This window comes from Notothenia rossii, assembly GCF_949606895.1.
Source record: "Notothenia rossii genome assembly, chromosome: 3".
NCBI lineage: Eukaryota > Metazoa > Chordata > Actinopteri > Perciformes > Nototheniidae > Notothenia > Notothenia rossii.
In genome coordinates, this window is record NC_136901.1 from 44,175,213 (window position 1) to 44,192,342 (window position 17,130).

At 40.0% G+C, this 17,130-nt stretch overlaps 1 protein-coding gene across 1 annotated transcript; it reads left to right on the forward strand.

Moving 5' to 3' along the window:
- Positions 1 to 14,752: 14,752 nt before the first annotated feature.
- LOC307033584 (uncharacterized protein) lies at positions 14,753 to 16,899 on the forward strand. The gene is made up of 2 exons (XM_079672111.1): positions 14,753 to 14,821; positions 15,258 to 16,899. The coding sequence occupies exons 1-2, from the start codon at positions 14,795 to 14,797 to the stop codon at positions 16,188 to 16,190; spliced, it is 960 nt and encodes a 319-aa protein (XP_079528237.1). The 5' UTR covers positions 14,753 to 14,794; the 3' UTR covers positions 16,191 to 16,899.
- The last annotated feature ends 231 nt before the right edge of the window (positions 16,900 to 17,130 follow it).

A 17,130-nucleotide genomic window follows, 5' to 3' on the forward strand; every position in this document is an offset into this window, starting at 1 on the left:
CACCTGAGACCTGCACACACCTGGTCCCTCTCAAGGTACGTCCATCTCACCTCTTAAAGGAATAATGTACAATGCAATAACTTCTAGATTAAGGCTATGGTGCAGAATTTGCATTTACAGAATTCATAAAAGTGTAAATCAAAGGATTTCATGTATTTTTTAAGTGGGCCAAGTTGTGTTCAATGTTGTCATATTTTAACAAATGAAGATGAAGGTGTTAGAGTGTATTATATTTCCCTTTTTAAAGAGTTTTTCTATCATTTGCTTTCTCTAAACTCATATTGTTTGCCTCTAAAAGGTAATTACTTATAACCTTCATTGTGGTTTTGTTAACTATTGTTTTACTTGCATTTCTGAGCAAGAAAAGGGCCACTCGTCTCATTAGTTTGAGAGATATGAATGTCGTAGTTACAGAAGGGGTTGTGTTGTTCGAGCGGATGCTGTTTCCTTTCTGACTCTTTTTATTTGAAGTAAATTAAAATAATCCTCTAGGGGGGTCCGGGGAGATTTTTTTAATGTTGAAGTTAAAAGCATCAATCTTGTGCACTTTGAGAGCAACATGAAGAGATCTATGGATACATCTCTCAACACCCTGAAACACAACTGTAAGCAGATTTTCTTTTTCTTTATGGATATTTTACAAATCACTCCCCTTTCAAACTGTATTCTTGTTAACTTTTTTTTACTGTCATATAGTATTTTATACTATAAGAGAATAGATGAAAAACTATTCTCTTATTTTTGTATAACTATAATGATCATATAAAGGTTAGCCTTTACCTCATTTACCTCATTCACACCAACGCAACTCCGGTTCAAGCTCCGTGCTAGAGCTTTTCAGGTTCAGAACCGGTTCTTCGGTTTAGCTCCGGCTCTTTTCACACAGCCCAGAGTCCGACTGGTGCTACGTCATTGCGTCATCGTTTGCGTAATGACGTAACCGTTTGCGTGCCTGCTTCATAAAGCCAAACCGCGCGGAAACCCCTCACAGCTCACACCAACAACAACAACAATGGCCGATTGTGCTCCAGCTTCCTCTGTACCTCTTCAGAAGACCAGATTCCCAGTAGGTAGCTGGTCTCTTCAGTGGACCACTGCTGCTTGTTACGTTTCTCCATCGTTGTGTACAAACTGGATAAAACGCCGGCTTTTTGTTGTTGTTCAGGAGTTGATCCCGCCCCTGCGCCTGCCCCCGCCTCGACGTAAGCGTGACGCATGGGGTGCTTTGATCTGGCCGGACAATTTGATGGTGCTTGAAACGAACCGGATTCCGGAGCTAAGAGGCTGCTCCGCTGTGGTGTGAACAGGAAAACCCGGTGCTTTTCAAGCTCCAGCTCCGAACCGGCCCTGAAACACCGTTGGTGTGAATGAGGTAACTGAGCTGAGGTTATCAGAGCCTCTCAGTCTTTGAGGAGAGAGCTCTCTAAAGCTCACAGTAAATTCACAGTAAATTCCGATGTTAATAAAAGCTGTATACGTTTTTTGGGAGTTTGATTTACTTTAAATTAACACAAATACAAAATTAAAACCTATAATTTCACACTAAAACCATTATTTTAAAAAAAGAACTATTTCACATAAACCTCTGGTTTTTACTGGGGCTGGGGCGGGGATGCGCCACAGTTTATGGGCACTGTACGCAATATAGGCGTAGTTCTGTTATAAGATAATGCAACCCACTCTCTTCAGTCTGCGTACAAATGTATGAGGGGCCGTACGGGGCATTATTCAGAAATACCGTTCACATACAGTGAAACACTCTCACACACACATGAAACGCTCTCTCTCACACACTCTCACACACACACACACACCCACACACACACACACACACACACACACACACACACACACACACACACACACACACACACACACACACACACACACACACACACACACACACACACACACACACACACACACACACACACATGTGAAATGCTCTCACACACACATGTGAAACCCTCTCACACACACGTGAAACGCTCTCACACACGTGAAACGCTCTCACACACATGAAACGCTCTCACACACACACATGAAACGCTCTCACACACACATGTGAAATGCTCTCACACACACATGAAACGCTCTCACACACATGTGAAACGCTCTCTCACACACACATGAAACGCTCTCACACACACACATGAAACGCTCTCACACACACATGTGAAACGCTCTCACACACACATGTGAAACGCTGAGTTCAGTATTGAATTAATTCGCTTTTCAGTTAAAAAAAGAAGGCCTTCCTGTCACATGAAGGAAAATCAGGACATTCTGATGTAGAGCTTCAAAATAAAAGACCTTTGAAATCTCTCTCTATATATATATATATATATATGAACAACCAAAACTCTCCAGTATCAAAGACTTATTTCACTCCAGGGTGAATGATGCTATCACCCTGGAGTGAAATTGTGGGGGTTTTGTTTTATTCTTATCTAAAAACAGAGGGATGACAGCTCATATAATAGAGATTTCAAAGGTCTTTTATTTTGAAACTCTACACCAGAATGTCCTGATTTTCTCTGAGTGGGGTGTCCTGCTATCACCCTGAAGTGAAATAAGTCTTTGATGATTGACAGTTTTGTATTTATTCTTATCTAAAAACGGAAGGCCCATGTGAGATTTCAAAAGTATTTTATTTTTAAACTCCTGAAGTTTAACATTCACTCAGTTATAATGTGGTAGTTATACGCAGTTTGTTTTAAATTATTATTGATCACATTATATAGTGCATATTTCTTAATTTAATCTCCAGTATTTATGAATATGTTTGGTATATTTGTTATTGAGCGAGTAAGCACTTTTATTTTGAAGGCAGTTTTTCCAGGCCTCTACCGTAATGCATAGGATATTCGCGCACCGCAATATAACGTGCGGGCGGCTGGCTGGCTTGACCGCAGTAGAATAAAAGTGTATAAGCCTACATTTGATAAAGAAATGCTTTCATTCTTCAATATGGAAGAAACAGTTAAAAAAATCTCAATGCAGTTAACACAATAAGATGTTGGAAATGACTAACATTTATCATCTTTCCTCTTTGTCTCTTACCTATAATTATCCATTATAATGCTTTTGTGCTTTTTTAATCTTTATTTATTTCCCCCCCCCTCAACACCACTAAATCAATTGCAGAGCAAAGCAGTGTTGTGCTTGATATCGGGGTGCACAGTCTCTCTACAAGGGAAGCTGTAGTGGGCCGTTGCCCGCCGCGGGACGGAAAGAGGGACGATAGCTGACCGTCCAGGGTGTTCCCACTTGCAGCTCCAACAGTCGTTTGCGGCCCGGTTGTGGCCATGTTCGATAGCGTTCGAATAGTCTCAGCTGAGGCCAGAATACTACTTAGCAAAGCTGCTGCATCAGTTAAGCTTTGTGCAGGCTGCTGAGCAGACATGATGAAAAATATTGTTTTCGCTTTTTTGAAATTTGTGGTTCTTCGCTGTTTTTTTAAAACGAGTTCCCGTTCAACTGAGATGCCTTTCGTTTCAACCTATGGTTTCAACTGAAATCCCTCTCACACAACAAACTGAAATCCCTCTCACACAACATACTGAAATCCCTCTCACACAACATACTGAAATCCCTCTCACACAACATACTGAAATCACATTTCATGTGTGTGCGTGAGTGCGTTTCACATGTGTATTTGAGTATTTCATATGTGTGTGTGAGTGCGTTTCACATGTGTATATATATGAACCAGTTTCATGTGTGTGTGAGTGCGTTTCATATGTGTGTGGGAACGGTATTTCTGAATAATGTCGTACGGCCCCTCATACAAATGACACGACTTTACACATTGGAAATGCGTGAAATAGATACGCAGAAGTCCGATTTTGCGTGCATATGATACGCTAGCCATTCCTATTGAGATCTGAGGCTGAGTTTTGCGTGCATATGATACTCCCACGTTACGTTTGTTATGAACGTATCTTAAATACGTTTATTTTCTACCTTTGTCATTTATTGTCTTGCTTATAATAATGATAATAGTCATTTATAAATATCATTTTAGAGCACACATTTGAAATCGAGAATCGGGCTCGATATAGGCCTATGGTTGAAATAAAATCAGTAGGCGAGGCTGTAATTTCGCTAGCTGTTACTCTCATGAGCGAGGCAGAAAATAATAGTTTTAACATGCCAAAAAGCTGCTGTGTCGTTTATTGCTCCTCAAACATTGAAACAAATCCAGAGTTACGTGTTTCTGTACTTCCTCTCAGAAGAAAGGACAGTAACAGAAGATCTCTGTGGCTTCAGGCTTGATCGCCGTTCAACTAACAGCGTTGGTTTCCCCAAAAGTGGGCGGGGCTGTAAAGTGATGTAAATTTTAGTCATCTATTATTCAAAACCATTCTATTTATTCTAACGTAAATTACATGCCAGTGTTTTATCTTTTTATTTATTTGTTTTTATTTTAAAAATATTTTGTCGGACTTTTTTTGCCGTCTGTGAGGAAAATAAATGGGGCTTAGAGCCTCAAAATACTGAAATCAGTATTTTTGAAAATCTTTTTTTCCTTCTAATTTGTTATTATTTTCTAAATAACACACTGTTATTTACTCAACAATAACACACAATTATCCTTGTTTTTATTTATTCGTTTAATTCTATAATCTTGGGCTTTTTAGGATGCTTTTTAGCCGTAAATAAAGACACCGGAAACAGACGTAGGCCTATAAGGGACATTTCGAGCGATACACACCACAAACCACCCACTGAACAGATTACCCAAGATCCTCAGCTTGAAGCTCGTTGATTGGATGTTTTAGACGCAATGCATGTTGGGATATGGTGCTATCTAGTGGAGCCTTGCAGCGGCGAAACTGTGGCGCGCTTACACTGTAGGTGCGCCGTGTTTGCGCTTCAAATGAGGCCCCCTCAGCAAAAATGAGCCCCAACGCAATCTGCGTGATCTGCGTGTAGGGAGGGGTGGCCCTGTGTAATAACGTCATATTAAATGCAGTCATTTGGTCTTTAGCAACAGCTTGTGAGAGCAGTGCATTCATCGGTGTTCGTTTTAATGCTGCCAGTTTGTTGACGGCCTGTGTGTTGATGGGACTTCTCATGCTCCCTAAATGTTTCCCCTGCCTTTCACCAGTTCTTAAACCCTGCTTTCACAAAACTCCCATCCCTGATCTTGTCTGCACTGACAAGCTTATTTTCTATAGCAGAGCAACAGGAGAAGCACACCACGTTATCACTTTCTCTTAGTGAAGCTTTTTATAGACTGCTTACACTAAAATGCTAACTCAAAAATAGTAACTCAAAATAAAACTTTTGTATTGATTTGTTTAGTGAACTTTTTGGCGTTGCAGTTACAACTCTCGGCCAACAGATGGGGGTGCTGCAGTCCCCTCAGCACTCCCCCTTCCTGCATCCATGCTTTCACCAGAGTATTTTTAAACACGAGTATCTGTACTTATACTTGAGTAAAGGATGTGTCTACTTTTGCCATCTCTGATAATTGTCTTTTGATATTTTTCTCCTCAGGCTTTCAACCATCAATCATGTTTTTCAACTCTTCCTCCAACGCCTCCCTGATTTCCTGTTTCTCAAACCCCAACGCCTACCCTTTCGTCTTCTCGTGCTCCGAAAATCTCTTGAGCTCCGCCATCCTCGCCTCCTTCACCGTCACCAACCTCCTCTTCCTCCTGCCCATCTACATCCTCATCATCTGGATCGGTTTCCGACGATGGTGGCGCCAACGCTCCGTTTCCTCCGGAATAACGAGCCATTCGGACGCCATCACGTACAACATGGTGACCTTAGAAATCGTTGCTGTTTTGGGAGTCACCCTCTTCTGTATTGGCATGTTTTCCTGCAGTGTGGGGACGATGACGGCTGGGTATTATATTATATCCTTCACTTACCCCGGACTATCTTTCCTGCACTGTATGACTTGCATAGAGCATTATCTGGCTGTCGTTCACCCCGTCACTTACCTGGGCTCGAAGCAGGCGGGCGGTATCCGGATCAGGAACATAGCCATCGGTTTAGTTTGGATTGTGGGCTTCGGAGAAGTTGTTATGACAGTTTTAAGATTCCCGGATTTCCCCATCTTCGTTGTTTTAGCCATCGTAGCCCTATGCTTATCCGTTGTTTTTTTCTGCTGCATTTCCGCACTACGTGTTCTGATTGGACTCAGGAAAGTGGGCGGGGACAGGGAAAAGAGACCAATCAAAGCAAAGGGCTTTCTTTACCATCTGCGCCATATTGGCTAAACTGATGATGAGGTTTACTGGTTTATTTGTTAACAATTTCATGCTGGACGGAGGAACAGAGACAAATACATGTTCGTGGCTTATGTCCGGGTTATGGCTCTGTCTGCCAAGCAGTCTCATTCTACCTCTTCTATTTCTACACAGAGCGGGAACACTAGCATGTTCAAGCCGCAACAGGAATCAACAGTGAAAACTAGATTTAGATAACAGAATAAAAGTGAGAGTGAGTCAGCTATTAGTTGAGATAACCTGAGAAAGTGTGCCCTGTAGAAAATGTAGGAAGGACAGTGTTAGTCTACTTCTAGGACATTAGAGGTTATTGTTCAGGGTTTTAGGAAACTACTAGATCAGTACACACACAGTGAAGCTAAATGAGAATCTTAATGGGACTATACTCTGTCTTCTGGATCTTGAGCTTGATGAATCCGATGTCTCCGCTGAGGATTAGATTCACAAAAAGTTCTCGAAAATCAAGGCTTTGTCTGAAAGTTCTTGTCTAGTCTTGAATCAGGATCTTTCTTTGGAAATCATGACCAGTAAACTTCCTTCTCAAACTTTATGTTAGCCAAGTTACTGCCAAGACATAAGAGGTTATTGCTCGGGCTTCCCTTGACAGTAAAGGGTTGTAGGATATTGCTCAGGCTTAAAGGGTTTTAGGATACTACTGGATCTGTACACAAACAGTGAACTTAAAGGTCACCTATTATGCAAAATCCACTTTTTTCTATGAATCCGATGTCTGTGCTGAGGTTTAGATTCACAAAAAGTTCTTTAAACTCTTGTGGGTTTAAACTTTAGAAACTCAAGGCTTTGTCTGAAAGTTCTTGTCTTGTGAATCAGGATATTTCTTTGGAAACCAGGACCAGAAAAGGTCCTTTATCAATCAATCAATCCATCACATTTATTAATAAAGTACATTTAAAACCAACCCACGTTGACCAAAGTTCTGAACAGAACAGAGCAGCTGACGTGACCTTTAGATAAATAGATAAGTAAGTACAAATCAAAAAGGATCAACGACATAAACATACATACAGAAAGGTCATATGCACAACAAACATAGGCCCAGGCACAACCAGCCAGATATGGAAAAGTCAACCGCTAGTCAATGTCACAGTCAATGGAGAGGGCCGGTCTGATGGGGAGGGGGATGCTGTTCTACAGTCTTGGGGCTTCAATAGCAAAGGCTTGATCGCCCCTGAGTTTAAGTTTGGAGCGTGGGACAACCAGGAGCCCCAGGTTAGCCGACCTGAGGGGCCTGGAGCTAGAATATGTTATAAGGAGGTCTGCAACATAGGAGGGGCCCTTTATACCCAAATAAGATAAGTTTAAAGTCAATTCAGAGCCGTACTGGCAGCCAGTGGAGAGAGGCCAGAATGGGGGTAATATGGACCCTCTTCCGGCTGCCTGTGAGGAGCCTGGCTGCGGCGTTCTGGACCCGTTACAGGCGGGACAGGGGTGACTGACAGGTCCCAGTATACAGGGAGTTGCAGTAGTCTAAGCGGGATGAAATGAAGGCATGGATGACTTTCTCTACATCTTTAGAAGACAGTAACGGCTTGATTTTGGCGATGGTTCGAAGCTAGGAAAAACTGGCTTTAACTACTGCATTGACCTGTTTTTCAAACTTAAAGGCAGAGTCCAATACAACACCAAGGTTTTTGACATAGAGTTTGACAAGGGCGGACAGGTTTCCAAGACTGTTAGTAAATGCTTTGAGGGATTCAGGGGGGTGGGGGGGGGGGGGGGGGAGAAAAGGACAACTTCTGATCTGCTTTTATTTAGCTTCAAGTCGTTTTGTGCCATCCAACCCTTAATTTCCTCAAGGCAGTTCATGAGGTCCTTAATATTGGACTGGTCGTTTGTTTTTAGGGGGAGATAGAGCTGTGTGTCATCCGCATAACAGTGGAAGGAAATGTTATATTTTTGCTTGACTTAGTCGAGAGGAAGCATGTAAATAGAGATCAGAATAGGACCTAGGATGGTGCCTTGTGGGACACTGCGGGAGAGACTAGCTGGGGGGAAGAAAAATGCCCATGTTGATGGAGAAGCTCAGCACGCTTACTCCGCCTCCTAGCTCGTTTGCTAAGGTGATAGCCGGAGGGCCGAGCCCATACATCTTCAGGTGGTTGAGAGAATAGAGTACGGTGAAAGAATCTTTGACCGGCATCCCGGGAGTATAAATCCACGACAGAGGCTTGTATATTCAGAAGTGTTTGACGATCGTAGATGATAGTGGCTTGCACATCATACGTACACAGAGACACAATCAGAGACAAAGAGGAGCGGCAACAGGCGAAAACGAGCAGCCAAACACAGCGGCGCGGTCATCTTTTTTTTGATGAGTAGACAGAATAACGTTACTGGCAAGACATTAGAGGATATTGCTCAGGCTTCTTTGACAGTAAAGGGATGTAGGATGTTGCTATTGCTTGCTAATGTGTGCAGGAATCCTGAGACTCTGATATCACTCAGCATTTTATCACTTTCTGTCCACTGGTCTGGAAATCAATGCTTTTCTGAATGTGTTTGTGGTTGTTAGCCTGAGGTCTGGGGTTAACAAACATGTTCTAGTCAAGGTTTCCTCCAAGATTCTGAACTAGGTGTCTTCAGACTTCCTGTCCCTGGACAGAAATGGACCCAAATGTCCAGAGGAATACCAACAAGGACCAACTTGCATCACAACACAGGTGATAAGACTTTCTTTATAGACTTACTTTTTTAAAGACTGTGACCCAGTCACAATGACATCGAGAAGGTTCTTTGCACATCTTTGATTATAAAAGTGTTGCAGAATAGATGGATAGTTGAACATGTATTGTAACAAAGTGACAGCGTGCATAATGTACTAAGGTTTGTGTGTTGTTTTGGGATGTTCACCCATGTGAGGAACCAGCATCAGCTTTGTTTTTCTGTAGATCTATAATGGATGCGGTTCTAGACACAGACTTATTGTTGGTTTTGTAAAATGCAAATAACTCCCAGGTCTATTTTCCTCCGTGTAATCCAGTCACACCTACTCTAACTTTATATCTTTAAAGCAGACAGCTGTGTACTGCAGTCAGCGGTGGAAACAGGAAACACCATGAAAAAGGTTTGTCGATTTGAATGTGATGTAAATCTAGTACCAATTGTTATTGACATGGTATTCATTGGTATACACAGTCTTTGTTTACTGGTTCTCACCAATGATGTTACCCTCTGCCTTAACCAAAGAGTTACTAATGAAGAATGGATTGGTCTTGTCATGCTTTGGTCTTAGGTCATCAGTGGAATATATTGTACTCACAGCACATAAGAGTTAGGTGGAGTTGTTTATGTTTAAACCTCATTGTGGCTTGACTAAATAACTACATTATGGGCCTCTAACACGTAAGATGATTGGGCTTTTATCCTAAATCTCTCTTATCTCTATGTGTTCCAAGATTTAAAACCCTCTGCGATTTGAGCACAGTTAACCCCCTTTAAATCTAAGTAAAGATACCGGTTGTGCGCAAATGTAAGAGCTTCAAGTCATGGATTCAAAAGTATTAATACCAACAATGTAAGAGAAGTTTGAAAATGTTTAAGTAAAGTAAAGATGGGAGTTGTTAATGTGATGCAAAACCAGAAAAAAGCACGTTGGAGATGATAGATGTTTTTAGATTTTCATCTTGAGCTGTAGGCTCGAAATCCTAGTAGAACATCAGACTTGGTGCATGACGCCCTGTTAAGCATCTCTTTTGCATACCTGCCCACCAAACAGTTGCATGTCCATATTTTGACTCCCATTCTTCTCTCCAGGCGATGAACTCATCCTCCTTCAACGCGACCCTCCCCTCCCCCAGCCTTTCCTTTCACACAGCATGCTTGGACTCCTTGGGCAGTTTGATCATCTTTGAAGTTAACACCTTTATCAACGTCCTTTTCCTCCTCCCTCTCTACTTCTTCGTCCTCTACAGATGTAGCGATTCATTTCAGACAGTTTGAAACGCGAGGGCCGTGATTGGTACGTGATCTGCCCTCGCTCAAGGGAAAACCTCCAGCTTGATTTGAGACCGCCCCCGTGATAGATAAATGTAATTTATAATGAAGCCAGCTGCAATGGATCATTGATCCACCAGGAGGTGCAGTGGGGTTCCACACTGGAGCTCATGTGAAATAAAGTCAGATACAGTACGCTGGATGTACAGCGGAACTTTGTTAAGATCCATATGTCACGGATATCATACTACTGTGCTAAATAAGAGACATGTAATCATTTACAAAACATCACCATGTTGTTATTTAACAAAATAATGTTGTTTAGTCGAAAAAAACGAACGGGAGGAAATGTAGCCCGGCTCTCGATTTTTAATCCTAATTTAATCATCATCTTCACCACGATCATTTATGTTTATGTTCACCGAATTGACATGAAATCACTGACACACATGAATATACTGTATTCAACTTCATTAAAACGTTATTAACGTGCCTAAACTCAGTAATTCACTAAAAATATTTATATTTGAATGGAGCCTCGTCGGCAGATCAGGATCCCAAAGTGTAGCGGAGGGATCCTCATCTGGATGAAGGGTGTTATTTTCCCCATAAGGAACAAGTCGCTGCAAATTATCCCGCTTATTACACGGCCACATTCTCAACAAAGTAACGACATGACTCCCAATATTAATTGAAATGCTTTTATGGATTTAGAAAATGTTTTTATTGATTTAAAAAATAGTCGTATTGATTTAAATTGACATGCATCCGCTAAGAAAAATAGTCCGTTGTTACCGTTTTTTAAACAGTCTGAATGAAACGGCAGCTCTCAGCTGTATATTTACACAACTAATGGCCCATCAACCACAGCTCTCTCCCCCCCTTCCCCCTTGATCTTTCTTCTCCAGCAGCTAAATTAACGGTAGGTTACTCTGAGTGACAAGCTTACAGTTAGACACAACACTGTCATTGCAAGTGACCCTCAGTTAGTTGACTTTTATGTTCAACTGCTAAATTCGTTACTGATAAAAAAGGGCTTCTACTGTACCTAATTACCTTAACACTAGAACCGCCAGAGGTTTTTGTACAGGCCTACCTAAAACCGTAAAATCCCGCTATTAGAATGCAATTTTTAACAACATAGGGTGCTATATAACACACTTTCAGGAAAAGTCACGGACTGGGAGACTTTAATATTTTATTGAAAAAAAGTTACATTGCACACACACAACAACACATCACACAAATTGACCCGATTGGCGGTTCTAGTGTTAAATAAACTCACTAATTAATGAAACCAGTTCAATACGCATTATTCTTATTCTTATCATTCTTTATGAGCGCAGAAGTAGTCTTAAAATCAGATCTGTTTTTTAAATGAAATCTGACGGCAGGCAGTTAGCTCTGATCACCTATGATAAATGCGCCGCCCCTAATCGCTGGCCATTCAGCCACAGACACTGTTCGAAATGGGGGGGAGCTAAGGGGAGCTTGGCTCCCCCGAAGAGGGAGGGAGCTCCCCTGAAGGCTGACTTTGAGATATATAGGGGGAGCCCAAAACAATCGTGCATATTTGTGTCACAGATTAGAAATGTTGAGTTTCTGTAAATAACAGTTCTTGAAATAAATAATAGTTATTGTTCATTACAGTTTCTGAATATTTGTTTTATATTTGTGAATATTGCTGGGTGTTGCCATCTGTACGTGGCGGCGCTGCATTCTTACTTACGTTGCTATGGTTATGGCGGTGATGCCGGCGCGGTATTTGAAAGGTTCATATTGATATTTTTTTAACTTTGGATTTGGAATAAAAAATATGGCAAAACGAAAACAGCCAAGCGTCACAGCTTTTGGATTCACAAGCAAAGAAGCGAAGGAGTCTAAAAATGACAACGTGAACGGAAAACAACTTTTAGTTGGCCGGCTTGTAAGCGGCGTTAGGGTCGAGCTTGACAGCTCCACACCGAGGGAGAGGCCTGCCGATGCGGAGCCTGAAGAGGCTTCAACAAAGGCCATCCGCCGGCATAGTGACACCGTCTGTATTAGTAGAAGAGTGTTTTTATAGCAATTGATCGAATCCACGCTGCTGCAAGTTGAGTAAAGTTAGAACGATATTGGCAGATTCGGATTTCACGGATCAATAACTCATGAACAAAACGTTATTCAGACACAAATGACGTCCCCTAAGTACCGTGGTAAGGTTGACAACTACAATCACATGTTGATAAAAAAAAAAGGCAATATGCGCCGTCCTCCAAGCTGGACACATTAAATTGGTCTCTTTCCGCAGCCGGAGAAGAAACGAGTGCTCAGGGACCGTCTGCAAAGTGCAACACCGAAAAAAGAGAATACAATAATATTCAATCACTTCACTATTATAAAGTATTACTACCAAACTCACTACACACATCAATAGTCTCCTGTTGGTCAGACTACAGCAGAGAGTTTGAAAGAATGTGCTTTTGAATAATTTTGGGGGAGATTTCTAATGTAAAATCTTCAATAAATATGGCATCATCTTCAATAACGTTACTATTATACAGTATATTTCTACCTAACTCACTACATACATCAATAGTCTCCTGGTGGTCAGACTACAGCAGAGAGTTTGGAAGAATATGGTTTGGTTTTGATTTCTTATATTGACAAATCCAATGGCTCCATCATATAGATCAAATGTGACCTGAAAAACCTAGGGTATATGTAAACATAAGTGTTATTTTCTATAATATACAGGTGCAAAACAATAATTTCATTTACACAGTATTCATTTTTTATTTTCTCAACAGGAACAAGAAAAAAAGGGAAGCTTATATTCTAAATGTATTGGTTAAAAACAACACAAATGTCTCCAAAAACTGCATGATTATAATAACACTGGAAGTTGTCTGTAGACACAGTTCAGTCTCCTTTCTCAAGCCTACAGTACTAAAGGGATGAATAATCAGTTTCACTCACCTTTTTTACCTCTTGCCTGGCCATCTGCTCTCGTGTGCCGTCTAGGATTACACCCATGATCCAGGAGGTATAGACGGTTATTGAAAAGGATGCCATGATTTTACATTATAAATATTCACCAAAATTATTCAAAACCATATTCTTCCAAACTCTCTGCTGAAGTCTGACCACCAGGAGACTATTGATGTGTGTAGTGAGTTTGGTAGTAATAAGCTGTATAATAGTGATTGAATATTATTGTATTCTCTTTTTTCGGAGTTGCACTTTGCAGACGGTCCCTGAGCACTCTTCTCCGAGTGCAGAAAGAGACCGATGTAATGTTTCCAGTTTGGAGGACAGCACGTATTGGCTTTTTGTTGATAAAAATGTAGTTCGTTGTCAACCTTACCACGGTACTTAGGAGACGTCATTTGTGTCTGAATAACGTTTTGTTCATGAGTTATTGATCCGTGAAATCTGAATCTGCCAATATCGTTCCAACTTTACTGAACTGCTGCTGCGCCAGTCAACAGAGTGTGCGTGTGATATATTTAGTAGCAGGATGTGCACTGAATAATAGGGCTCCCCCCAAAGCAAACGGGTAATTTGAACACTGGCCACAGAGCTCCCTCTATACAAATCAAACTGTAGACGGTGTGAAAGCAACTATTGTTTTAAATAATGGTCGCAATGTGACCTGTGAGCCTTCTGAATTACCGTGGGACAGCACATTCTAAACTAAAATGTTCAATCAATAAAGTAACATCTTATCTTATCTTAATAATATCTTCATATTAATAATAATAATAAATCATACAGTATGTGTCCGAAAGGGAGCAGGAGGAAGCAAACACAAAAATATACAGCATATTAAAGCAAACGATTGTAAAGGTTAAAGTATGAGCATAACAAATAAAGAAGTGTAATGTAAACATTTACATTATAATTATTTAATATATAAAGACTATATATTATTGAATTACAAGATTATATATACTTTAGTTGATCTAAAATATTGATGTGTTCAAATGCTCTTCAAAACACAACTGAAAGTCCATGAAACTTGTCTTTCTGTATTTGTGAATGAAGCTAAATATCAATGTTGTTGATTGATAAGTTACTGATGACTACATTGTTAGCATCGATTGTATCTTTAGCTGCTGATTGTTTTTTACATTTTGGACATTTATTATATTGTTTTTGAGGTTTAAGATATTTAACTTTTGTTTTCACAAACCAGTTCTAATATAATGGATCTTATATTATAAGTTAATGTTGTATAATCATGTTATCGTATAACAATGTATGTAATCACTTTATTTTAAAGAATGAATACATGTCTTAATGAATTACTCTGTGTGTTCTGTTGTGTTTTTGTTGTGTCAGATCTATAGAAATGACAAACAAATGATAATTTGAATGATATTCAAATAATGCTATTGCTGTCTCTGCAGTCTGGCCTCCCGGTAACATGATAATGCAAAGGAATACATTTGCCTGTTTGAATCTACTGTAAAAAAGGTATTATTAAGTATGCATGGAAAAACACAGTCCTGCTCTCACCTGTGCTTCACACACCTTGATGACAGATAATAATTTCAATATATTTGGATCAGATCGCAGTGAACGGCAGTCAGAGAGTTTGGAGACGCTGAAGAATGATGATCAGACGAAGCTCTGTTGAGGTGGGTGATCTTTAAAAACAAATAATATATATATAAATATAGTATTTACTTTCAGATATTTTGAGATTGCATTTAGTCATTTGTGTTTATTCACTTTGGAGTAGACTGTTGATGATGTTAAAGCTGATGAATTGAGATTAACTTTGTTTCCAAGGTGATTTCGTTTTTTTATTTTGATTAAATCTGGTCTGCTGGTTGTTTGCACTTTAATGTTCTCACACATTAAGATCCATAGTCAGTCTTTTTTATAAACAAATATGTTGGGAAATCATTATCATTGTTAAATGTTTATTTGAGGTGGCATATTCAACACCGGTAATCTCTCTGAAAACCATGTTGTCGTTTCTGCAAGATGAACAGAAGGTAACATTTTGTCTCTCTCTCCTCAACACCCCCTTCCCTTTTTATTGGTGATTCCTCTCTTTCTTCATCCCAGGCCTCCATTTACACAAACATGTCCAACAACTCTTCTTACTTTGATGATCATTTCGTTCCTTTCTTTGATGAATACTTCGTTCTAAACGAATGTCTAGATTTCAACCTCACATCCTTCTTCCTCTCTGTTGCCGCCATATTATACACCCTCCTCCTACTTCCACTCATCATCCTCGTCCTGTACCTGGGATTCCAAAAGTCGAGGAAACCACGTTCCAGTTCCACGGCTACAAGTCACTCTGACCACTTCACCTATCACTCCACCTTCATGCAGCTGAATGAACTACTGGGGCTTACCCTCTACTTCACTGGCAGATATTTATTTCACAAGGTGATGTTTGATGTTGGGAATTCACTTTTGAATTACACCTCTGCTGGACAGGCTCTGTTTCACCTGCTCACCTGTGTGGAGCGCTACCTGGCTGTTGTTCACCCCCTCACCTACCTGGAGTTGAGGCAGGGGGGCGGGGTCAGGATCAGGAACATCAGCATTGGATGTGTTTGGTTTATTAGCTATGGATATATTCCCTTTTGGTATAAAGATATCAATTATTTTCATGCATCCGTGACTGTCTGCTTTTTGGTTTTACTCTTGTGTGTCCTCTTTTTCTGCAGCATTTCTGTTCTCTATGTTCTCAAGCGTCCAGGGCCAGGGGGCGGGACTAGGGAGCCGGTTGACCAATCAAAGCAGAGGGCTTTCTACACCATCATGGCCATAATGGGAGCGCTGTTGTTGAAGTTTGGGGGAGGTCTGATCACCTATGCATTGAGTGTTTCAAGAGTACTGAGCACCAGTACTGTGTGTGTTGTTACAATGTTTTCATTCTGGTTCGCTCTGCCCAGCAGTTTGATTTTACCTCTACTGTTTCTACGCGGAGCGGGAAAACCACAATGCTGCAAGCAAAGCACTGAATCAGGATTAGAGTTGGATTAGAATTTAAAGTTCTAAAGGTTATGAGCAGATTTAGAGAAGGCTTTGTACTGTAAGCTAACATCTGTATTTGAAATAAGTGTAAGATTAAAAGGAAATATCTGGAAATCTTTGGGAATAGCCTGTTGATAAGTAAACATTACTTTGGATGCAACCACATACTGTATATCTGACTGAGTAATGAGACGGATACTCTTGAATGTATAGGTCAGCTTTTTGAGTTGGAAAAAAACAAACTCAATGATTATCTTATTTTCAGTTATTGATTTTCCTTTAATTTACTATTTGAGAACTTGTTTTGGCAGTTAAAGATGATTGACTTGTGTGTGCATTAACCATTTATATGATGATGTATCTTATATTATAAGACATTGTATGACATTACATCGCAAAAATGTAATTTAAATTCAATATAAATAATAGAAGACCAAAGGTAGAGCCCTGTGGCACTCCATTACTGATTAAAGGCTTTTTTCATCACTTTTAGCTGCTAAATGTAACGTGTTAACATAATAATATTAGTTGCTTCGCACATATTGAGACAAATATGATACTATTCCTGATGAAAGTCAAGCTAAATATCAATGTTGTTGATTGATAAGTTACCGATTACTACATTGTTAGCACCGATTGTATCTTTAGCTGCTGATTGTTTTTTACATTTTGGAAATTCATTTTAGTGTTTTTGATGTTTAAGATATTTAACTTTTGTTTTCACAAACCAGTTCTAATGTAATGGATCTTATATTATAAGTTAATGTTGTCTAATCATATTATGGTATAACAATATATGTAATCACTTTATTTAAAAAAGAATAAATGTCTTAATGACTTACTCTGTGTGTTCTGTTGTGTTTTGTTGTGTCATATTTATAGAAATGACAAACCGATGATAGTTGGAATGATATTCAAATAATGCAGCTGCTGTCTCTGCAGTCTGACT